A 26,333-nucleotide genomic window follows, 5' to 3' on the forward strand; every position below is an offset into this window, starting at 1 on the left:
ACAAATTTTTATTGTTTCAATCGCACTAAGAATAACAGAAAAAGTTGTTTTTCACGGATTTGGCATACATCATTTTTTAGTTTCTTGAGTGGCATCGAGATTTTGTGGCCGGTACGTTGGTATTATCGATTGTAGGCAATGAAGAATGGCGATTTTAGTGCCACCCAGTGATTTTAAGTCTGGGTCGGAATGATGGTATGAGGCATAGATAATCCAACTGGTTCAATGAGTACATGACTTGATAACTTGCGCCATCTTTCGTGGTCTGTGAATAATCAGTTTATTATTGACGTTCAAACATGTTAACGTATGTTGTAACGTGTCCTTTTTCTGTGCTATAAGTTTATTATCTGTGTATATATAATTTAAGCGGTAACGGACGACTAAGGTGGGGCGGCAAATATTCGATTGTAGATTTGTTGTATATTCACTCAAGTTCAGCCGTTACATTTTGTTTGAGTAATATCTGTTGTGCAGTAAGTATTTTTACTGTTGGTTTCACGCTGTTATTGAACCACAACTTACGGATCTATTTTGTTGTCAGGACAATGGGTTTGATTCTGTTGCAGGCCATAACCTGCCCATAAATATTATAAAAATCGTGTTTAATTGCACAAAACACCAAGATGTTTTTAATTCGGAAAAAGAAAACTCTTTTCCGTAATTTTTGGAATTTTTATATGCAGTGACAGACTGCCAAAGTGTTTATCTGTTGACTTTAGGTCAACATTTCATGGTATATATCTTTGGTTTCTTGTTTTAATTGGTCTGTACTTTATAATTAATTTGGAGAGTCTGACTCTCTGCTTTCTGTCAATGTAGTAGATCGATTTCTTTCTGTAATCCAAGAATTTGGTCAATGATGATACAGTATTTTATTTGTTTAGAATGCCTCAGTTGCTTCAGTAGGTTTTTTGTGTATGAATCACATGGTAATGAACCTGGAATCTATCTGAGGCTTAAAGATATCAGTCCTATCATCAGGTTTCTGATCAGTAGGCCAGTAATTTTTCATGGTAAATTTACCATTACTTGCAAGTCTCAAAGAAAAATGCAGTTATAAATTGTTTGCTTCCAATAGGTTTATTTAATTATTGCTATGATGTTTGAGCAAAAGAATGACTTGGTAATGGTGGCATTGTGTAATCCACAGCCAACTTACATAGGTGTTGTTTGTCAGTGTTAAGAGTAGCATATAAACTATGAAACCTCTCTTGAAGTAACCTAATGTTCTGTATTTGTTCCAGACATGTCTCCAGATATTATTACATTTGAAAAATCATTTCAACAAAGGCTCAGTGAGTATATGGATATCTTGGGTGCAAGAGGTCATCTGCCATCATCTGGTATACAAAATGAATGGTATTACTATATTGAAAGTTTACTGGAACCTGCAGGTTGGCAGGCAATTTGGAAAATTTCACGGCGGAAGTGTGAAGAGTTTGAGATTCAGTTTCCTACACTTGTTGTTGTAATGGTATGAAAGTTTTCACATTAATTAAATTTATTTTTATACCAAAGTTTATTCCAGTCATTGTCATTCCCTCCTTTTCTTGCATGGTCCTCATTGTATTTTTACTTTCAGTTGAGAATGTTCGATATGGAGTATTGCAATGTTTTGAACTACTATGAACTGTAAATCAGTCATATTTTTTTTTACATGGGTTTCATTTTATCACATTTTTTGTTTTTAATGAAGTATTATGTACCACTTATTATCTTCATGTTGTTTGTTTGTACTCTTGACTTTTTCAGAAACAATCTTGTGGTATCACAGTATTCTTGTTATTATGAAAATGACTGATGAGTTTTTACAGACTTGTCCTGTTATGTGGTTGAAACACATTGAAATTTAGGTGAGGGATGTGATTTTCCAAGAGCTGGAGGCTGTTGTTGATATTGTGGCAGTGCAAGATGACATTAGTCTGCCAGAACAACATGAGGTTCCCTTGACAAGCCTGTATCCCACAAAGCAACAGGAAAATGAAGTGCTTGATATTAACTGCACAGCAAATTGCTTAGACCAGCTCAGGTGGGTACAGTTTGCCTGATAAAAGTTCAAATAGTTAGATTCAGAATGCACTAATTTTTGATTATGTGGGTAGAGTGGGATAAGTACTGACAGAGAAATAAAAGAGAATGATTTTAATTTGGTTTCAGAGGAACATAAATGATTTTCAGTCATTCTAGTCTTGTATGGTATTTAGTTACTAGGACTCTACATGACATTTTCATGTTTTAAGAAGTTATTTATGTTTTATTAACGAGTTTTTAACTTCAAAACTGTTCTATGTCAGTCAGATTTCTTCTGTGTTTTTGTGTAATATTGCTTTATGGTTAACGATGTATATTCTGTGGCAGGTTCTTTTACAATCATCTCTGGCGGCCATGGGACTGTGATGATGAAAACCAGGACTGGCTGTTTATCCATCTTGAAGCTCGACTTCAATTGTAGGTTTTCCAGTAAAGCTAGAAATAAAAATAGAGGGAGCAAGCTGAATGCATGCTGATAAAATGTTTGCTAATTTATTTTAATTGCATTGTACACATTTACAAACAGATGGTGAGAGGGGCCTTCACTTCCTTACCACCATGTTTATCAAAACATTTTGAAGAATGTTTTACTTATGGTTAAAAGTAATATCTGAAAAGCATATTGGAGTTTCTTTAAAGCATGTTTTTGCAATTTTTGTTATGTTATAAATCTTCAGAGTAAAAATATGTCACCCAATTTAGACTCGTTTCTGCATGTGCTATAGAGACATTTTTCAAACGTGTTCATATTTTAAAATTTCATAACAAGTCATATGGTTATGTATGGGTTCAGAATTACAAGTCTGTTTATAAATGTTAATAGATGTTAGTGCACAAGGACATTTTGTTTTATGCATACAAGAATGTGTACTTTAGTGTGGCAAAATTTTGTATAGGTCTACTATATGCTTGCAGTATCTAATTAAAGCATTGGACATTTTACAGTTCTTCAAAGCTAACTTTGACAACTACTCTGGCATATGCCAGAGAAACAATGAAGAGGTAATACTGAATAGAGTTTCTGCGGTATGACATGAGACATATATTACTTCGTTCTCATAAATGCTTTCTCAACATGTTTTGTGTAACAAAATAACGGACTGTTCTGTACATTAGAATTCGTTAATTCTGCAGGTACTATGACATGCAATCGGGAGTAGTGCTGCATGAGACTGGGCAACATATTCGTTTGTTACTTCAAGAAGCGAGAGAAATTGAACAGAAGATTCAAGCTGCACAAGAACAAGCTGACTCAGATGAAATAGATGAGACTGGTGCTTTGGCAATGATGGAGCTACAGATCCGACGGGAAGAAATCAAAAGAAAAATTGAAATTCTAGAAAATCCATTAATGAGGCAGGTGGATTGCTGGGTTTCTGTATAGGAATAATATACTTAATTTTCTCTCTGTTTATTATAGTAGAACTTTCTGAACATAAGATAGAGTTTACACAGACATGGCTGCAGGTGTATTTCAATTTAATTATCTTATATTGCTCATTTTCATAAGTATGCAGTTTTAATTTGTTGGAACATTCCATATTTATGCATTTGCATGGTTTGCATGTTAAAAAAGGTCCAGAGAAAGGCAGATGGTGCTAAATTCAAGAACAAAGTTAAAATTTCTCAGCTTTGAAATTACAGTTGCTAATCTTGATTCAGAGAAAGCTTTGAATCTTGATTACCGAACTAAAGAAGTACCATTGAAAATATTTGCCCATACATAATTCTTATTGTATCTTTAGTCTATGGGAAAAATGCCTTGATTTACATATTTGTACAATGCACAGAAATTTACAGGAAGGTAAGTACATTGTAAATTGAAGTTTACTCATGTGGCATTTGGCTTATTTACAGAACAAAATAAACTTTTTTCAGGAATCTTGTGGTAAAGAGAAAATATGAAGTCGTGCAAGCAAGGAGACAGCATCGAGAACACTCGCATGAAGTGTGTTTTGTGTGGCTGGGTGGTACAGTAGATGCTTTCATTAACACACTGACACAAGTGAGAAATTTTGTTCAACCTGAAACATATATCAAGTAAGTACGAAGTCTGTCAAATTTCATTTGGACGTATGTTAGCTCTTCTGCATGAGGGAATTGAAATCACAGGTCCCAATCTGCTGGCGGAGGAGTTTTTGCTGGCAGTGCATCAAGTTTACTAGCCCACAATATTTAAAATTGGCATATTTCTATGGGATTATGTTTGATATTCTGTGATTATGCTGTGAAATACTGGCATCTGGTGGTAAGTAGATGAACTGCAAGATTATATTAACAGTGCACTTAACAACGTCATAATATTATGGTTGACATGCTGTGAAATGTAAAGTTGAAGCTGAATTACTGCGTACCGTCTCCAAAGTTTTTGAGTAAATGACTGTTTAGTTCCATATCCGTGCATACCTTCACAGTTCTTAGACGCGGGGTCAGCTTATTGCATAATTTATCAAAATTTATGCATGTTAAATCAACATATCTATTGCAAGATTAAACAGATTTACACTGGATTCAATTGGATATTGTGCCATACACACATAACATAAATAAATTGGACAAAGAAACTGTTTTTTGTAAGATGTTAGGCACTTCTGTCATGCCCTCACTGTTTAAAAATGGACATGCAATTCTAGGTCATGCCCACTGCTGCAGGAAGCTTTGGATAAAGCAATTGCTGGAGATACAATAATACTTTGTCCAGGGATCCATCATGCCTCCAGTACTGGCGGACTTGAGGAGGGTGGCAACATTATGGGTGAATATCAATAGCTATAGTGCAAATTTAACTGATCTGGAGGGTAGACTTTTTGTCTTTGCCACATCAGAACCAAGTCTCTTATTGGATACTAAGGATTCTTTCTGAAAGGGGATAGTAGCTGGTAAGTTCACAATTCTGTCCAGAAACAAGCCATGGTGTTCGTGGCATTGAAGCTTCAGGAATTTTCAGAAGAATAAGAGCAGGAGATACAGGGTCAGAAACTAGAATTGTTTTATCTGGACACCTGCACCCTAGTGCTCTTACATACTGACATGATGCGGACAACCAATCCACCTATTTCTGGAAAGGTGTGATTTGTTTCTGTCAAGCTAACTCATATATTATTCATTTTTAAAATGGAGTTACACAACTAACATGTTATATAATGTTACATTGCCTTGGACTTAAATATTTATTTAATTGTGGTTTATTTAATGTTTTCAGTAGCTTAGACTATATAATGTAAAATATTAGGATGATTAACAACTAATGAATTGGGAATAAAGAGGAAGGGAGTGGTCGTGGCTTAATTTATGGTACAATTCTGGCATTTGTCTGGAGAGACTGAAGAAAATTATTGAAGTCCTCAGTCTGGTCAAATCTCAACCTGTCTTCAAGTTGAGATTTGAACCTGTTACCTCCTGCATACTAAGCAGGAGTGCTAACCACTTGTTCACTACATTAAATCAGACTTGGATAGTTTCCAATAGCTGGCTTTTATGTACTCAGAAATGATGATTTGGGTTTTGTGAATGGTAGGGAGGGACTGCTTCTCAGTAAGCACTTTGATCCATGAACTTCAGATCATGTTTTGTAATCATTTAATAAGTTTGATAAAATAAGTTATGGTTAAAGAATTAAGCAGTTCTTGTCGTGGGAGAATGCTTTCATAAGGCATTTGGTAGAAAATGAACTTCATATTGTTAGAGTTTTCATGTTAGAATTTGTCTAAATTGGTGTTTTAGTAAATTGTAATAGGCATTACGAATAGACAACTGTCAGCAGTTAATTTTCCTATTTGAGTATGTCATAAAGGAACTGCTTAGCATGAACTTGACACTTTTTCTGGGCAAAGATTGTTTTGGTGAGTACATTTTTGTTCTCAGTAATGCAAATAAATTTAAGATTAATTTTTTCTTGTTATTTTGCATTATGAAAGGAGTATAAACATGTATTTCTGATTTTTCCCCTTAGGATTCCTTGAACCATCTGCCACAACTATAGCGGCCCATGAACCAGGAAATGTATTACTGGACTGGTCAGCAAATGTTACACTAGAAAACATAGCAATCGATGCTCATTTCGTACAGATGGCATTATCTGTCCGAAATGGGACGGTACGAATGCGAAATTGTTGTGTTGTGGGAGGAGGTAACACAAGTAGCACTGGGATTCTTGTACTCAAAGGTGGCCACTTAGAAGCACAAACTTGTGAATTTCTGAATTTTGGAAATGGCATTGTGCTTGATCATGATGCAAAAGTCACATTAACAGACTGCAAGATCACGTCTTGTAGTACAGGAATAAAGGTGAGTATGTTAAAGCAAGAAGTAAAAAATTAACTTGATTTATATTAATATTAGATTTATTACTACATTAGTAGGATTTGAGGTTTTCACAGCGGTGAGTCTGAAGATGGCTGTCTTCTCGCTGCCTCCATCATTAGGGTGATCATTCATCTGTCAGACTGCATGGAACAACACATGGAGAAGTGCCTTTGTAACCACACATATGTTGAACAGCATAACACAGAACAATTATAATTTTATGTGTTCCAGATGTGTGAAGATTCGACCATTATGCTGGAGAAGTGTCATGTGTCAGATTGCTCTGAGTACGGTGTCAAAATTGAGATTATCCAGCAATTTGGTGAAGGAGCGGACAGTCGACGTGTGGGGTCAGTTGTTATGTTAGAAAGGTAAGATTTTAATTGCGGAACAGTTCTTATTGGATTCATACAGCCAGGTAAACTAGCTATTGTATATAAAATAATCATATGTGAGCAACATTTTAAGAATGATAACACATCAACCTAAAAATTTGTTTAACGTTGTTCTACAGCAGTGGTTTCCAACCTTTTGTGCCTATAGGCACATTTGAGAGTTTATGAGATCGTGGCGGGCACCAACCAATTAACAAAGCCAAATTTTCTTTTCTCTGGACGAATAAGATATGGACACCAAATAATGCGCAAAACAACACAACGTTTAATGATACAAGAAACCGTGCAATCAAAAATACGTACTTTTATAAGTACAATTATTATTACTCAAGTGGGAAGTTAGTGTGATGTTTGGCGCTGCATTTCATCGGCCAGTTTTTCAAATTTGGGAGTGTAGGATGATGTTGCTGCTCGCAAACAATCGTCAAGATGGGTGCCAGTAAGTCGAGATCTGCGCTTTGATTTTATAATGTTCATGGTTCAACAGCCTTCATTATTCAGTGTAACCTCTTTCTGTAACAACGCGGGCACCGCGTTGGGGACCACTGATCTACAGAATGCATTTTCATATTAATGTAATTGATAAATTGCGTAGTGACCTCAGTGATGCACGTGTTTTGTATTAGTGCAGTTAAACCAATCAGTGATACCAACGTTTAAAACCAACATTTATGCTGCTTTATGTTTTCTTTACTTCTGTGTCTGTCCGCGATGTGCATTATATGCGATGTCCTGTGATTTACAGTTTTCAGAACATTACACTGGATAAAACTACAGTTGATGGAAACAAGAAAGGTGATGTGTTGATGGTGCAACAGCTAGACAATATCCTGTATGAGTCTGGTGATTCTGGGTGCATTTCTCATGAGACCGAACCAGACATCTCCGCATGAGCTAGCTTGCGTCGCAGCCAGCCGATTGCGATGTGCGTGGTGCAACGTGCGAATCCGCGTACCTTGCGACAAATATTGTTCAGAACAGCAATTGTTTTTTAAAACAAATATTATATGTATGTTTAATGATTCTAATTTTACTGATTATTGATATTTCTACTGATGTCTTTAATGTGTTCTAATATGTCTATTTGAAATTAAGAAATATATCCATTATGATAAGCTTGTTTCCAGGCAGCAGTTTCAAAACTTCCCACTTCTGTTTTTTTGTGTGTGTGTAATCACACCTTTGCATTAAAAACGTATTCCAGTCAACAGGCATGACTAATGCTCAGACATCCTGGAGGAATCTTCATGCCTGTGTGAGGCAGATGGTCAAGTGCATAAATTCTGATTAGTAGCACTGAAGTTTTTGTTTCATAGTGCAGATGTTACATTTTAAAAAGATTTTACTTTTGTTCTTACAGTTCCAGTCAAATATTGTCCTGCCTTAGTTTTCTAATACATTTTAGTCTACCTTCTTAATGAAAATGTGTAGGCCTATGATATCACTGTGCTCTGTGCGTGTTTCTTTTTGATGTTTGAACCAATTGCTTAAGTTTAATAAACATAACCTTTGTTGAAAACATTCCAGTCCTGGTCCTATGGGAAGACATCTGATGATAATTGGAAGCAAATATGTGAAAAAATAATGGAAATAGTTTGCTTGGACTCTTATTGGTTCATATAATTTATTTTTCCATGCTGTGCTTTTTGGAGGTTAGGAATGTGTATTTCTGTTACAAATTATAAAAATTAAGTACCACATGAACTTTCTGTATGGAAATTTTATCAATGAAGCTAAAATACATGTTAAAGAGCTCTGTAATACCCATACTTCATGTAAAATTAATGTCATTAAATAGAAAATGGTGATGTGTGGTACATGTAGCATAGATGTGGAAATGACAAATGCAAACACATTTTTATCTTAAAATCCCAGCAGTGCGACTACCAACTATTGAACGAAAACATCGTGTTGTATTTGAACAAACCGGTATGGAAAATGAAGTTGTGTACATTGAAAGTAGCATTTATATCGCAGGTTGGTGACTGGGTTGATTCATGAACCAGTGATACAGAAATTGAGGTTTTGTTAATGAACTTCCTCATATTAGGCTTAAAGCTCAAGAATCATGTTTCGGCTATAAAAAAGGACAGGGGGGGGGTCGTGTGACGTAATAGAATGAGGGGCAGTCGAGTGATGCTGGTACTGATAGTGATGGAAAATTCCCTAGTACAAATAATGTAGTACGCCGCTGATGACGTCACACAAACACTGTTGTAGCAATGATCGTCTAGTCGGGAATAAATAATAAGATTTTCGCAGAATCGAATGGTTTCTGCACACGTCTGACCGGTCGGTCCTATTTATAGACGCGACATGGAACCCGAATAAATCGAGTGTAGTGCACTACTCTAGTAAAGCTACCACTGGAGTCTGCAGTTTTAGTACAATCTCTCCACGAAACAGGGTCCTCGGAAAACTAATGGCCACTTTATTTGTCAAGATATTCCTCCACCTTATGAGTATGTGGAACCCGAATGACCATTACTGTGTTCACAATAGCCCGCCACTGGTTCGTATCCTCAGCCAGTTGAATTCAGTCCATGTCGTATTTCTATAAGATCCTATGTAACACGATACCCCCAAATACTTCCAGATCTTTCTAGTTATCCCTTCTTTTAACGCTTACGGGATAAAATTTTGTGCAGCATGCATATTCCATAACCCACCTAGATCCATAATATTTAGCGAAGTTTATAAATCGAGATGCTTTCAATTATACAATAATCTCCGTCCTGGAAACAATTTTGAAACTTTGTACTTGTGTAATAGGCCAAGTTTGAAGCTCACAGAAAACAATACGTAAAATTATAGTTTTCATGTTTTAATCTTTACGTTTTCAAATAGAAGTATTTCGAACTGCATGATAGCAAGCATTCCCATAATTCAATCTGCTCACAATTTTTTCCTGAACGTGATTGTTATTAGCTGCAGTCATTTTCGAATATGTACACTTTCCTACATTTTCTAAATATTTATTAGCTGTGTTTTGTCACAATTTTGTCCTGCGTTCTTGTGATGGTGCATGAACTACCTGCACCCCTCCGTGACTTCAACGTGACATGTTAATGGTCATTCAGATACATACAGTTCGCCGGATGATGACACTAACACTCTTGGTCTACTCTACTTTAGGATGGCTTCGTCTGCAACGTCCTCGCTCGTTTCTGTCTCTTTACAGTACATGAGATGTTCCTGTTGGAAATTGCATGTTTATTTACTATTGCCCGATTTGAACAAGGTGTGATTTTAATTTAATTCTTTGAAGCCGATGCTTGTCTAATTGTTCTTTATGAATTCTGGCCGTACCTCAAAGTAAACGCAACATTTCACCATTACAGAGATTAATTTCTTAATGCCGTTTGAGGAAATAAGCTCTGTTTACACTGACAGTCATACGAACCCCATAAATGCAAAACGCACATCTACTGATTGTTACAGCAGGCGGTACATATAGTTTCCACAAACAGAACGGGAACAACATGAAGACATGTGAAACTAAGGGAATTTTTCGTCGCTGTGTCAACTGTAGAGTCGAATGATCACTAATTGTGAGTGGGCAAGGATTTTGAAGGAGAATGTTGTGACGTATTTTAATGTTCTATCCCGACATTTTCCTGGAGAGACTTAGAAACTCCACAAAAATCTGGCCGAGTTTTGAAACAATGAGTATATATTCACTTGATCTCTTCGGCTTCATATTTTTTCGTAATGTACGTTTAATCGTCCATGAGATTTCACATTATTAGAAATATTAATGGCAAGCTGAATATCTTGAGCATTCAACAGAAAACTGGATGCGATGTTTTTCAGATATTATTAGGCTCGTGAGTGCGCAGAGGGTTAATAGTACTCTGATGTACGATACTATTTATCTTGTGCCAATATTCGTATTTTAAAGCGTCTATGACTAGGGACAGAAGTTCATTGGCTGAAGATCTCCATGACTGGGGGAAGTGGGCCGTGTCCCTTTTAAAATAGACCCTGTCACTTGCCTTTCAACTAAGGAGAACCTCCGTGAAGCCGAATAGTGTCAGACACTAATCGTGGAAGGTCGGGAAGTAGCTGGTTTATATCTGGATGATGTCACGAGTATTGACCTATTAGAACTAGTAATGTAGTCTGGACCCATGGAAAAGGCTTTTCTTACTTTAGTCCTGATGATAGAGGCAGTATAGCCCTCTGAAACGTCGGCAACAAACCAACTTCTGTATGGTGCCACCGGCCAAATGCAGGTTCATCATTAATAAAGAATTGTTTTCAAAGCCTAATACCAGAGTCTGCATTCGTTCGATATTTGGTAGACCCAAAAGTATGACGTCGTGGAATTTCTATGAGCGTCATAATTGCTGTCTTTTTTCTTATTTCTATTACTCTTTCTGGCGATTCCATGAGTTATAAAGCATAGCCACTTGTTGTTCTACGTCTGACATTGAATCGCCGTGCTCATGCGGCAACTTCTCCGACGTCGCCGCATGGCGGGTGGTACGAACTGTGCTGCAGGCGCTAACTGCAAACAGCTAGCTATGTTGCACATCGGCATTATTAATCAAAATGCTCGTAAATATCGGGAAGGATTACGAATAAAATTACGCTTAGGATACGAGGATGGTATACTGGATATACTAACTAACTCATGTTTTGTATATAATGTTGACGATTACTGGTTTACAGAACACGAAACCTATGAAGATGGCTGTCTTCTGGGTTGTTGCGCAACCCTGAAGACAGTCATCTTCAGACCCACCGCAGTGAAAACCTCAAATCCTACACGAAAACTATAATAAAAACTACGTGATCTTCCCTTCCGTAGGCCACTGTCCGTAAACAGCTCCATGCGTGCTTAAGAGGAGACAGACGTACACAGAAACACTTCGCATGAATGAATGGTTAATTATTAGGTTATTTAATCAAGCTGTTTCCAGAGGTAATAGTATTTTATGATATACGAGGATAATTAAGTGATGCTGAATAAGGATTTTGAAGTGAGAGGGTGTGTTCGCGTTATTTACTCTTGGACCACTTGGAGTAGAAGATGCGAGAACACAACCATAATCGAATTATTTCAGTTTCCATATTTTCATGCAATCGATTTTTTTTTTGTGCCCGCTGTAAATTTAAAGTTCCTAATTTCCCGCCATCAAAGAAAAAGGTTGGCGATCCTGCTGTATAAGAATGGCGTCGTAATTCTCGTTGTGGTAACCAGGGAGCTGCAATATCAACATTCTTCCTTTGCTGGATCGCGGCGGAATCGTCTGTACCGGCCAAGTTCTGAAGAGGCCGGACGTTTCTCTCTCTCCGTCGTTTGTTTGGGTTGTACGGGAAGGGAATGACAATAGAGCACCTTGGGGAGAGGCGGAGGGGTCCGAGGGGTGACTTCATGGCAGCGATCGATGTGGAGATGCTGCAGCGTTTCGCTCTGCGTTTGAATTTTCATGAATCATGGGAACGCCACATTGTCTCTGTTGAATATCCGCTTATGAAAACTATATGTAAATGTACCACATTGTGTGTTTAAAAGATTCAGTCATGGTTGTCATAAACAACAGCGAAAAAGCGTACTCCATTGAATTAAGCTTATTTTCATAATGCCCTTGAGATTTTTCAGGCTTTATTTACCTTTATATTAATCCCAAGTAGAAATGCTAATTACTCCATTCGTATCACACTGCATTAATTACGTAATTTACAATACACTACATCGAAAAACGATTTAAATTAAATTTGCGGATTATGTCTATATTTTTCCTCCTAGAATTTTTTTTAAAGATGAGTTATTTTCAGGAAAATGTTTGAAATTTCGTACCGAACGTAACATTACTCGACGATGTGAACTGAAATTATATCACTTTTATTTTTTTGCCACTCAATACCAAATTTCGTAGAAATTATTTTAGTGCTTTCAGAGATGAAATGATCAGACATACAAGATTTTTCTTCGTGCATTAATTTATTTCATTTCACTCAAATGACTTTTACTAAACCTGAAAGCTTTTTTTACATTTACACCAGTTCATAATTTGCTATGCAGACATTGTACGAGTCTGCAGTGACTAACTCTATTCTGCAGAACTGTTCTAAAGCTAATAGATTAAAGAAAATCTCACATTTAAAAGGAACTAGAAGGGTCGTGATTGTATTCACAATTGCCTGGCACAAATGAAACATTATACGATATTATCATTGCTTCTGTAACGTGCGTGAAAAGCAACGGAAACTGAGCATGTTAACCTTCTGACTACCGGCGTCGTCACGCTGTGTCTGTTCTGGCCTTTACATTGCAGCTATGGACTGTCCAACACTTAGAAGAGTTTGTTGCTCGCGGTGGGATAACTCTTGTCGTCGGACCCGTTACAGCTCGGCCAGCTCGCAAACACGTTTTGAAACAGGCAGCTGTAATCTTATCGTCAAACTGAAGTGGTATATTTGATGTTACATGAAGAATTGGAAGTACGTTACTTGTCTGTGTATTATCCCTCCTGTAAAAACTGAATCTGTCGCATTGTTTGCAGTTTTAGCTGTAGGACCTTCTAACCTGAATTTAGCAAAAATAAGTTTAGAAATGTAAGCATAGCGCGACAACTCTGGAACGTTTGTCAGAATTTGACCTTTATAAATCGGTGTAAATTTACCTCCTGGGGATTTCCCTATCTTTGAAATATTTAATGGCCAGAGAATTTTCCGCTCTGGGATTCCCTGTCCAGACACTCCCGCAGGTACAAAATCTGTAGGTCTTCATGTAAAGTGCTCGTTGGTTTTGTCTGTAGTCGAGAAATGATGTTAAAATGTTAATTGTCTTCTGGGTTGTTGCGCCGTGTAGTCTCGTAGAAGTTTTCTGACGTTTAAGCTGTGCTTACTGCCTCCATAATCAGGACGATAGCACATCGCAACAACCCAGAAGACAGCCATCTTGAACAATGTGTAGTTCTGCACAAGTGTTTCTGCAGTATATCGGCGGTCAGGCGTACAACAGAATACTCTCGTAGTCTGTAGATTCATTGTGACGTGTATTGGCAAACATGTCTATAAGGCATAATGTTACTACTTAGTTTGCGCAGCAAGACAGTGCCGCTAAGTACATGGCAATTGATTTCCTTATGACGTCATATTGCAAAGTGAAGACATCATGTCTGTCAGTTTACGGATTTGGGCTGAAAATGGGACGGGAAGATGATAATGCTGTTCAGGGAGATCGATAAACAAACTCTGAGCTCTCCTGAAACAAACTAAACAATTATTTGACACTTTTATGAAGCAACATACCATTAATTAACAGATATATTTCGTCCTATGTTAAATAAATACCCATTAAAAGGTCTTGTGATGCCGATGTACATTTTACTGATCCGAAAATATAGAATTTAATACAACTAAGATCTATTTAGGTTATGTATGGAACAGACATCAACAAACACTGGGTACGGTGGGATATCGCATTGGCTTCCCATTAAACAAGAGTTTGGAAATAATGCAATGGAAAAGTAATCCAGCTGGATATTAAACGCTTTGAAGTACTCGTCGTGTGATTGTAAACTACGTGGTCCGTATTTGTGTTTATTTTCTCTCCATACACATCTTGAAGAAAGTGTATTACTACTATGATATGTCCAAGATTAATAATTACTTATATAGCTAAATCGTTGCAGAGTATAATGGGGTAATTCATACAGGCCTGGTACAGTAAACACAAAAAGTTAAGCACATTGCCAAGAAGCAAACATGATCTGATATAGGTCTCTGTAATCTTATCGTGAAACCGAGATAGCAGATTTGCTCTTGCGAAAAGAAATGTAAACACATAACTTACATGTACATTTTATTGTACGTACAATATCCCTTCTGTAAAACCTAAAGCTGTGTAACGTCTGCATCTTCAATAGATTCCGTTGTTTATTGGAAACAAGGGAGTTGTCACATCCGGTATGCTTATAATATAATTTTATTTTAGAAACCATGATATATTTCGGCTTACATTATTATAAGGTGGTACACAACACATGAAATAACACTGCAGACCATGAATTTTAAAATAGAACGCAACAGAACGCAGGACAACTTCAGTAGTTTCAGTGGCGAATTTATATTCGTCATGTCATCTTTACGTATGTCCTTTGTATTGAAATCTGTGCCGCTGTTGCTCTTAGTTACGTATAACTAACTAACTAACTAGATGGCTTACCGAACCCGAAGGTTCATCACCGAATTAACCAAAGCCCTCCACCGGACCCTGTCCTGGGCCAACAAAATCCAGTTTCCTTCAACTCCTATCTCCCATAGATCCCGCCTGAGATTTATCCTCCCATCTACATCTAGGTCTCCCCAGCGGTCTCTTCCCTTCAGGTTTCCCAACCAGTACCCGGTGCACACCTCTTGTCCCATCCATGCGCGCTACATGCCCGGCCCATCTCAATCTTCTCGACTTAATCACCCTGACAATACTGGGGGAGCAGTACAGATTTTTAAGCTCGTCATTGTGCAGTTTTCTCCATGCCCCATCGTCTTCCCTCTTAGGCCCAAATATCCTCCTCAACACCCGATTCTCAAACACCTGCAATCTGTGTTCCTCCATCTGAGTGAGAGACCATGTTTCGCACCCATACAAAACAACAGGCAAGATTATTGTTTTGTATACTTTAATTTTCAGGTTCTTAGAAATAAGACGGGAAGACAAAATATTTTGGACTGAGAAGTAGCAAGCATTTCCGGAATTTAGTCTCCTCCTAACTTCCTCACGAGTATCATTTTGATTTGTTATTATTGTTCCCAAATATTTGGACTTTGTAACCCTTTCAAAGGATTTATTAGCCACCCTAAGATAATTTTGCCCAAATGTCTGCTGACGACGAGATACTAACATGTACTTAGTTACGTATAAACAGTCAGTAAATCGACTCATATATTAAACAAAAATCGAATGATAATAGCCGATGCTACCAACTTAAAGGTATCATGCCATGCAATTAGGAAGGACATCTAGGCCTACTATAATTTAGATTATTATTCTTTACTCTTAAAGCGGAACACGTGTTTCTTTAATTTAACGCATAAATATTTTACCGGTCACATACAAAGTGAAATTCCAGAAACCCACAAGGTTGAATTTACGTAATCTTTCCCCCTCACGTATCATAACATTCGTGCGCTAATCCTGTAACTGGGGTAAAATCAAGTTTATTTGTTTTCGTCGCAGTTTCTCCGTCATATATAAATTCCTGCTGACACGTCACAGCAGAACTTCGATTCCAGTCATGACTGAAAGAAGCGATATGTTCCATTTCTCCACACGAATTGGTAAATTTGTTTAAACTTTGCTCTGGCATCCTTCCAACACTAATTCAAATGCCAATGGATAGGAGACATATGTACAGTTATAAATCTGCCTGAGAGATTGCCCTCCGCATCTCCTCATAAATTATTTACAACTATTGAATATGTGTAGAGAAAAAGGGATTTGGAAGATTATGTCGCCAAGGCAATCTTGGTTCGAAGGATTTGCACAGGAGAGCATGAAAGACAGAACCTAGTCTTATATTATCACCGTTGGCAAAACTGAATACAAATGGAAGACCGCGGATACTTGAAATCCGCGGTTGGTGAGGGGTCGTTGTACGCCAGGGCTGTTGATAGTAAATTAATTGTCCTCTAATACAGTAGAAATTGATAACAGTAAATCAGACAGTGTTTTGTAAGTTGACGAGTGTTTTGCATTACGAGATACTGCAAGAGTGATTCTAATGGGATACTGAAAACAGCAAAAAAAGTTGACGAGATGAGTTGACTCTTAAGACGCTACCAGCCTCGTAATTTGTGTCTGAACTTGTAGGATGGACGGATGGCTGGATGGATACTTACACACGGACACAGGCAGGTAAGCAGGTCGTTACTGTATTTGGTTTAATAGTTCAGTCTCTAATTTCCCCAAAGTTTAATTTGGAGCTTTATTTCGATCTCTTCCGATGTTTTTCATAAAAGGAAATAATCCGCATTCGGCCATCAGTTCAATTTAAGAAGTGGAGGATTACATGCTCCCAACTCTCTCTCCCCCCCCCCTCCCCCACCCCCCCCCCTTCAGTCTGGTGCATAAATTCAGAGGAATCTATTAGTTTCAAAATAGTCTGGCACTTAACGACGACGTATCCGCTAATGGCGTCTATTCTGCTGTTGATAAATGAAAGATGAAAGTTACACACTCAACGGCTGAAGAAACACGATAGCCACAAACAAAATGCCCCAGTAAAATTCTGTACAACGATCGGATGAAAGCGGAGTTTCACTACCAACACTTAAATTTTACTAAGTAACTAATTTCGTAAAGAAAAATTCTTTGTTAGAAGCTGACAGTTGCTAAATTAGACAAAAAAGCCGGCCTTTTTAAAACCCGAAAGTTTATTACCGTATCCACAAGAACTCTCAATTTCATTATATTCTGAGCCAGCTTAATCCAGTCCATGTCCTCCAAACTTGTATATTTAAGATGTATGCTAATATTATCCTCCCATCTACGCCTAGTTCAACCAAATGGTCTTTTTTCTTGAAAATTTCCCACGAAATTGTATCAATTTCTTATCTCTCCCAACCCATCATCCTTGCTTTTATCACTTTAATGATCGCTAAGTTTTGAACTCCATTCTCTTGTCACTTTGCCTCGCTGTCTTCGGTCCAAATATTCTCCTTGGCCTTCTTCTTGCCTCAGGGCGAGAGTCCAAGATTGGCGCCCATGTACAATTACAGGTCGCATTATTTTGATCCCTCCATTTTCATATATGAGACGGGAAGACAATTCTGAACTGAATGGTTGTAAACGTTCCCCGAATTTAATCTCCTGTCACACTTCCTGACATTTTATCCAGTTAGAACAAAATTCCTCGGATCATATCGCGTTACTATTAAAATATGGCGCTCGTTCGAATCTCGGAAGAAACATAATATGACGCGCAGTTGTAATTTGCTCGTGGCAGTTCAGTTTTGGAATAAATCTCCCTTCATCTTATCTGCTTTTATTTAGTCAAGCCAAATCTGACTGCATTCAATTTGGGACTACAAAAATCTCACTGCATCTTGACAATGTTTCTCTTTATAAAATTAAATTTTAAAATGACAGAAGTGTGAGGGGGTAGCAAGCGACGCCATGAAGTCTGGTAGAAGTTTACTAACGTTTCAAATGTCCTGCTGCCTCAATCATCGGGGTGCTACAACCAAGAACTCGCCGTCGCGAAAAAAATGAAATCCTACTTGTATAGAAGTTAATTACGAACAATGAGACGAACCTCAGACATATGAAATTTCTTGATGAGCTTATTAAATAAGTTACATATGCGTGTTTTTTTAATGAGGACTGTGTATTGTAAATTTTGTTAATTCTGCTCTCAAATAAGAGGCTATCTGACATGGCGTGCCACTTAACCACAACACCTTAATACAAGTCACAGAGATTTCATAAAATATTAAATTGTGTTTGGTATTTAAACACTTGTTAGAATTTTTAATTTTTTATCACTTATAAGCCTATAATTCTTTATCTCTGCCTTTGAAACTTACTTTTCACGTAAATTTCTATCATATTTCATTCCTTTTAATCTTGTTTCCTTTATTCATCGTTTTACACTCTTAATCTCTGCTTTTTCTTCTCCTTCTGTAGTTATTCGTCTTTTTACGCGTTACTGTTTCTCTATATGTGAATATCGTACCGAAAGATTAATGTGTAGGATTTAGAATTCCTGTTGCCAAGAAGTACCCCGCTGTTGATATTATTACAACCCTTTCTACTGGGCGTCTTGTAACCTATCATCCGATTTTAATCGTGCCTACTGAGTCAGCTAGCACAGCGAGCTATGTTCCACTCTCGTCAACAATAAAAAGACGCAAGTTAACTGACGTTCGTATAACATGAAAAGTAAAGAACACAGATGGAACACTTTCAGAGTTTCTAAAAACAACAATTTTTTAAATGAGATTTCGGATTATCACGGCGACAAGCATAAATGATGAAGATGGCTGTCTTCTGGGATGTTGCGACCTGTAGTCTGGTAAAAGTTTACTGACGTTTCAGAGGTCATTGCTGCCTCCATCATCAGGGTGTTTTTAAATCTCTTGGGTTTGTATATTTGAACGTACAATACCTGAATAAGTCTGAATTTTAACATTGGCGGATTGATTTTACAAATGCCGTACTGTTTCGTAGCGGTTAATTTAATCTAGTATGCAGCATAATTTCGAAATTCAACAATTTTTAAGACAATGGTGCTAACAATCGAAATACCATTGTCTGCTGTTCTGAGTAATTTTCTGTCCTATTTAATATCAACTTTAATAAAATTATGAACTGCGCTTTAAGCCGCTTACACTCTCATTCTAAGTGAGAGAACGAGAACAGTAGAAAGATTTGAAGAACAAGTGATAATGGTGGATTGGTCATAATGAAACAGAGTTATGTTATGTGTCTGAGCCACACCTGAGGCGTGTTCTGTTAATAATGTACCGCATTAACGTCGGATTGGAACAATCATTGTCTCGACGGGTGGGGAGTGGGGGATATGAGACATCTGTACGCGCCAGCGGACTTCCTAAGATAATGAAAATAACGTTTGATAATACTATTATTTCCTCGATTTTTAGAAGCACTTTTTTCTCATTTTAAAATTACTGAAATCGTAGTGCGTCTTACATTTCATGGCATCCGAGAATGGATATAGCATCTCTTTCCCCCCTATAAACAGAGTGTGTGTGTTTGAATTGGTTTCATCTAGCTCAGTGGCGAGATTCTGTGAACACAGTAACAAACGTCCAGGTTTTATTAAAGATTAGGAGTATCTCGACTAACTAAGGGACTATTAGCTTCTCAATAATTATTATTTTCCTTGGAATGTGTGTTATATATGTTTTTAACAAGCTAAAAATGAGTGTTCCCTCATCCGAGTCCATTTTTGGAATACTCGTTTCATTTGTCAATGATCAATTGAATTGGTATTCTTACGCTTGTGTCAAAGCTGTGCAAGTCTCATTTATGTTTCTAGACCTGTGTGGAAAATATTATGAGTATGTTGGACCTTTATTTCCCATTTTCTATCCTCAGTTTTTACTCCATCCTGACCGTCTTCCCAGTACTCGGAGCATGACGCAGTCAAACGCAGTTTAAAATTGTCCTTTTTCATCGTCGTTCTGAATCGTTAACTTTACATTCAGGACCGGAAAAATACCAGAACGGTTTGGCTGTGGATTTCCGGCTGTCAGAATGTAGTCCATCGGCTTTTGGAGAGTCATGGTCTTCGTGACATGAAATTAGGGCTAACGAACTACACGACGCAGTAACCTAAAAAATAGCCATCTTCAAACTCGTCGCCGTGAGAACATCAGATCTCATATATTGGAACTATTTTTCTCAGACAATTATAACAGAAGAGCGGGATCGATTATAGCAGCGACTGGACGACTGTACCAATTCCAGAGAAACAAACAAACAAACGAAAGAGACGTCAGGACCCTTGGCACGTGCGGCGCGTCCTGTCATGTAAATCTTTCAAGAATTACTATGCGAATGATCCTAGCACAAAGAGCATCAAATGAATGCGTAATGGGGAGGTCGTGCCGCAATACGATTAACAACCTTTCTGTTCTGTCCACGTCGGCGCCGTTTGGGACCAGAGAGTCTCCATGTTGAAATGTCTTTTCTGCAAAGAACGGCTACAGCTACCAGCAGATGTGTCGTGCTCTGTTTCCGCCTCAGGAAGCTAGATCACATGCCCTTTTGCCCTTCGTTGAAACCAGATGGAGGATGCAGATTAAGATGGCAGGCCTGTTTCTTTCTTCTCGTCAAGGCGTGTAGGGTGATAGCATCCCTTCTAGTGTGAGGTGTGCGTTAGGCATACTGTCCTAGGAGAACATCGTCATATCCGGCTTTACGATCCAGACAACTCGGCCGCGGCATAACACAGTATCATTTCTCAGTCTGTCTATCCATTTACATATTCATCCACCGTGGTCATTTATCTATCTATACAATATCGTCTTTACGTAGAATGACATTACAACATGTGGAAGGCTGATATGAACAGCTTCAACGCATTTTGGTTGTACAAACAAATTTTGGGGAAAATTTACAATCGGAAATTAATATTTAGTGGCATTTTGTAAGAAAAAGATGTATGAACCCTGGAGCTCAGGTGTATAAATCATACTTCTGTTATTCATAAGTCCTAGATACATTACGATGTAAGCAATAGCACGTGACATCCCTAACGTACATACGGTAAATACTACAAATATTTTCTTTTGGTAAATAAGTTCGATAAGAATAAAAAAAAAATCCGTCTGTTTATGTATCATCCATCAGTCCATCTGTTCATATATCTGTCTGTCTACCCTCTTTTTCTGTATTTATTGTTTCCGTCTGTTATTCAAGGCTTCTGTAATTGTAAATACAAAAGCAAAGCGAACTGTAGATGCTTGTGGTGATCCAGTCCTCACGAATTGGATAAAGACAGACATCCTCGTGCAGGTAAGATTCAACTTCTTGTGCACCCTCTTTCCAGTATTGATCTGATTCCTCCGCGAGGAGGGCCTGTTCTCACCTCCAGCTTCACGATGATCCACATGACGCCAAAACTCAGATTAGTTAAATCAGAAAGACAGAAGTGTGTATTGCGTGTCTCAACAAAACGACTCGGATGGTTCATTTCATCACAGTTAATCTGTTTGTCTACATTATGTTTAGAATGTATCAAATCAGACCCGAGGCCAGATGCGGGTATTTCCTTTACTAAAAGCAAGCGACTACTCCGTTGACCAACATCTCTTGTATCCACGTAACGACGCGAAAGACTTTAAGTCAGGCTTTGGCTTCCGATCAGTGTCTGTGAGACCCGCTCAGCGTCCTATTCAGTAAGTAGCCCATCTGAGGATCCTTCTTGAGGATTAAAGTAGCGGGAAAATGAGTGAAACGAATCGCTCTGTCTTCATCCGTAATTTAAAGTTTAAATTCGCTGTTTCACCAAGCATCTATGCTGCTGTCCTACAAGTCCTTATGGCGTGGTGCTTATTTAAAGCAAACACAGCTTTACAGTTTTTATCTAAATCAGCGTATAAGAAAAGCATGGTTAAGTAAATTCTGGCCCACTTCAGATTCCGTTTAATGTGTGGCTAAACACATTCAGAACACCAACTAGAATTTGTTTTCCTATTCAATTTTATTGTTAAAACTGCAATTCTAATTTCATAATAATATGTTTATAAAAATATTCAGTTATTGCGAATAATTTTAACTACAGAATTATTTTTTCACGACGCTGTCCGTCTTAGTGTCACATAAAGAGAGATCCACTCTGCACTTCACTAAGAGTAGCCAAAGACCACGCCGTATCTCAGGAGGTTATTTGCCGTCTTTTAATCGTGGAGGCTCGGGTTTGCTTCCAGGGTTGTTCATATGGGATTTGTGGTGGACAAATTGGCGCTGGGACACGTCTTTCTCCGAGTGCTTCTATTTATTCCTGTCATTATCATACCACTGCTGCTTCATAATCATTTATGAATCATCTGTAAGATGGACAATGCGTTCATCCGTCTGTCCTCAAGGAAAAACGCCAATTTTACGGGACTCATCAGACGTGCATAAAATGCTATCGAGCTATTTTACTTTGGTTCCATGGAATGTATAAGAGGTGGTGATTAATGATTATAGTACCGTGACCGTCAATGATCTGCTGTACATCCCCTTCCGTGTTAAGCCCTCTACCATTCTTGCACCTCAAATTAAGCGCAAAACTTTGCTTAGCGGGCCTTGTGATAGTCATTTGATTTCGTTCTAAAGCCTAGGCTTTGTAGTCACATAGAACGTGTGAGGCTGTTATTATTTGTTGTGATATCTATGACGATTTGGATTGATTACCAATTCTAATTTTATTAATTTTAACTCATTATAGCGTAAATGTTTCTCTCAATAAAATTGAAGTCCAAATATATATTTATGTGACTCCCACAAGGCAACAGAAGTCTCTCGACGAGAGTAAGCCTCGACTAGCTAGCTAACAACACCTGGCTGGCTGCATCTGCCACAATGCATTTTATCTAATCAGTTCCGCTGTATTCTAGAGTACTGAGTACCCCTGAATGACAAACGTAAGATATAAGACTTTTAGTGTTTTATTTTTTAAAGTGTTAGCCTGACTAACACGGCAAACAAGAACACTTCGCACTTCATAAAGTGGAACTTCGTTATTTATATAGGATACGATGGGTTGGACATGTGGATATGATGCGAGAAATAGAATGAATAGGTATGCTGAAACATTGTAAAATCGAGAGAAATTTGGGCAAGGAACAAATATGGATCTTATAGGGATGGTTTGTAAGAACAGAAAGTGGCTGGAAACGTTTGAGGAATGTGTCTAGTGGTAGGCTTTGACATTTGTGATGTTGGGTTCTGCCGCCTATCAAGTACCTCCCTGCCACGTTAATGGCCCACAGCAACTACGACGAAAAAAATGCCAAAGTTAATAATACGTTCATCATATTTCCCCTTCCCTCATACGTTTAACGTTGGAGGTAACTTCATTTGTTTCCTCCAACTTACCTTTACATTACCAGCCTTTTAGAGTCCGAAATTGCCACGAACACTTGAGGCTAGCCATCAAAGTAGTGGAAGTCGCGTTGTGGTATGGACAGATAGCGTCTTCCATGCTCTGTACACGTCGTCAAAGGGCAGGCTTCTCGTCAAGGTGAACACCCTGGTCCACCGGGCTAGAGACCAATACATTGTAGGTCAAATGAAAGCGAAACTAGGAAAGCATAAGATCGGGGTGCTATTTTGTTATAGTTTTCTCTGTGCTTTGGCTCATCGATAGAAAAATACTGTCTCCATCTTCAGGGCTGAATCTTGTTGAGTCAGAAGTTTCAGTAAACAACTGGGTCTAGCCTTAAAGGTAGTAGGAGTCGCGTTGTGATATAGATAACCTTGAGGATGGAGACTGTATGTTTATCCTAAACGTCGGAAACTACCGACGAGCGTACATGACACCTAAACCCATAAGAATACCATCATCCTCACATACGTTAAAACCTCAAATCTCATATAGATCGGTTGTGTCTGAAAACAAGGTGATGGAGACAGTACTTGGACAGAAAAGAGATAAGTTTGCAGGAGGGTGGAAAACAATTACATAATTCGAAAGTAAAAATCGTCTGAAAATAATACAGCATCGTTAAATCTTTGATGCTCGGAAATAAGGGCTTTGTGACTTCGAGAAATGATAATTGTATGTCTTTACATTGCGTTATCATCAATGGGTCTGCAGCACAAGGAATTTGAATGGGACGGACATCGGGACGCAGCCATAACGCTGAGACTAGCGGCAGACTGCATGGTGCCCGCCCGAGCGCGCCTGCGCACAACGGACACGCACTGCCCCGAAATGCATCGTTGCTAATTTACCCACATGCAAAAGTAAGTAAGCCGATCGTTGTTTACGACCAGTCGCTGTTTTCAGTTATTACTCACTTCAGACAAATATATTCACTTACATTTCCTTTCAAACTTAATGGAAGGTAACAGCCGATCAGCTAGTCAAATCCGCGGGCCCAAAAGATATTTATGGGGTTCACACAAGAACCAGCCACAGGAACAGCGTCTGTCCTGAGCCGCTTTAACTCATTCGATACCTGCCCAATTATAGTTATCATTAGTTCAAATATTTTTCTCTCATCTTCCCTGGATCTGCCAACAGGACTCTGCCCTTCATTTTATAAACAATATTTTATCTTAATATCTCATCTCACATGCATGTTACATGCCTTTCCATTTTAACATTTCTTTGATTTGATCACCTTGATAATATATTATAGACATTAGACTGTAAATTCAAATTATTAGACTCCTTAATTAGCAATTTTTTCCGCCTTAATAGCAAATAGTCTAATATGTAGGCGTAAAATCATTATTTTGGACTCAGTCCATCGACTCTGACTCAGCTAGCTTAAGACCTGGTCTGAGACTAGCTAAACCTGGGGGCTCAACAGACAGGCTTTGTATTACCTCCACCATTTTTATACCTGAAGACGGAAGCAAAATCCAGCTTCTAAGACGTCGCCGCCCCTAATTGTTGAGACGACCACTTACTGAATTACGAAGTGCGCATCGATCAATACCCATCGCCGCCGAGCTCTTAATTTCTTAGCTGCTGTCAGGAAACTCATTATAATCCTGATCAGGTCGAAATAAAAGGGTCCGCCAGGCTTAATGACATATTATAACAGAAACCCTTCTCTTTGAGAACATGCTAGGCGAAATTTTAGGTTCTCACGGTGGCGAGTATGATAATAACTAAATTGCTAAAGTCCCAAGAAGGACATCTGAAACGTCGATAAACTTCTACCAGACTACACGGCGCAACATCCAAAAAGACATTAATTTTTAAATGAATGTGCTGTTAAGGCTGAGTAACGAAGGTTTGACTCAGGGGTTTATTTATTTCCTTCGTCGCAAAGTCCAGATTAGATTTATCCTTAATGTCCGATGATTACTTTCTTCAGTGTTAAAGCAAATGGAAGTGGATTTCTCTAACGTGCTTCTGACTTATACATGGCAGATATCTGGTTCGTATCTCGACCGTGGTTTTACTAAGTTCCTTCGGAATGCAGTAGGTGTTAAACTTCCAGTTGGAGGGGTTGTGACGCCATCGCGAGGTTTGCATTGAAGCCGTTAAACTTACGACATTAGACTCTGAAGCTCGTTTGCATTCCGTCACAATCTGGTGCTATTTTTTGTTCTTGTTTCTTAACTTTGTAAATGCGAGTCACTGCGTATTGATACTGAACGACGCAAGCCAGACATGTAAGGGCTGATCATCAACTGCAATTAACTTCAGTGGGCGGTGTGTTTGATGTCAGTGGGCCTTCGCGTACGTAGAAAAGAAAGGGAATGACATGACTTTGTTAGTAAACAGTCGCATGCTGCCATGACAACAGAGCGAAATCAATTATCAAATCAAACAACATACACCACAGTGTTCTATGTAGAAATTGCAAGGTCTAGGCATGTTCTATCAGCCTTCTTTTGTTTATTTTTCACATCTTTCGAAACTTTCTTCAATTTTTTCTTTTCTACGTTTTTCATGATGTACGCTAAAATAATATATAGAAATTGTATTTAAGAAATTGTATTTAAGTTATTATTGATTTGAATCTTTATATAATTATATACACCTGAAGATAGTTCTTTTAGGAACTGAAACATGTCGTGAAAAAATGATGTTCTAATGTAAATCGAATATTTCGATAAAGAACATCATTTAATATTTTAAATATTTTAAATGTTAATTATTGTAATATTTTAATATTTAATAAGAATTGATTGTGATTAGACGGACAAGATTTAAATAATATTTAAATAATATTTCTACGTTTTGTTCTTACTTAGTCACTTTATTCCCTTTTTCTGTATCAATCTCTCTTTCTACTCTTGGAAGTGTAATTATATTGTAATGGCGAGAAGAGTCAGAATATTTTCCATACTGCGTTGTAATCGGAACGCCAGCCATAATATGAGAACACAGGATGTATATCTTTTGCAGTTTTGTCGACTGCTGAAGCGTTAAATTGAATGAGATGTTG

The 26,333-nt window shown here is 38.0% G+C and overlaps 1 protein-coding gene across 1 annotated transcript; it reads left to right on the forward strand.

Moving 5' to 3' along the window:
• Positions 1 to 300: 300 nt before the first annotated feature.
• Positions 301 to 8,562, forward strand: nesd (SHC binding and spindle associated nessun dorma). The gene is made up of 10 exons (XM_022079696.2): positions 301 to 476; positions 1,248 to 1,477; positions 1,857 to 2,032; positions 2,362 to 2,451; positions 3,169 to 3,390; positions 3,913 to 4,074; positions 4,668 to 4,789; positions 5,987 to 6,321; positions 6,571 to 6,710; positions 7,480 to 8,562. Exons 2-10 carry the CDS (start codon positions 1,250 to 1,252, stop codon positions 7,625 to 7,627), a joined length of 1,623 nt encoding a protein of 540 aa, XP_021935388.1. The 5' UTR covers positions 301 to 476; positions 1,248 to 1,249; the 3' UTR covers positions 7,628 to 8,562.
• Positions 8,563 to 26,333: the final 17,771 nt, after the last annotated feature.

The sequence above is a fragment of the Zootermopsis nevadensis genome, unplaced genomic scaffold, assembly GCF_977971745.1.
Source record: "Zootermopsis nevadensis isolate Lab colony 2312 unplaced genomic scaffold, Znev_1.0 Znev_ptg000016l, whole genome shotgun sequence".
Lineage (NCBI taxonomy): Eukaryota > Metazoa > Arthropoda > Insecta > Blattodea > Termopsidae > Zootermopsis > Zootermopsis nevadensis.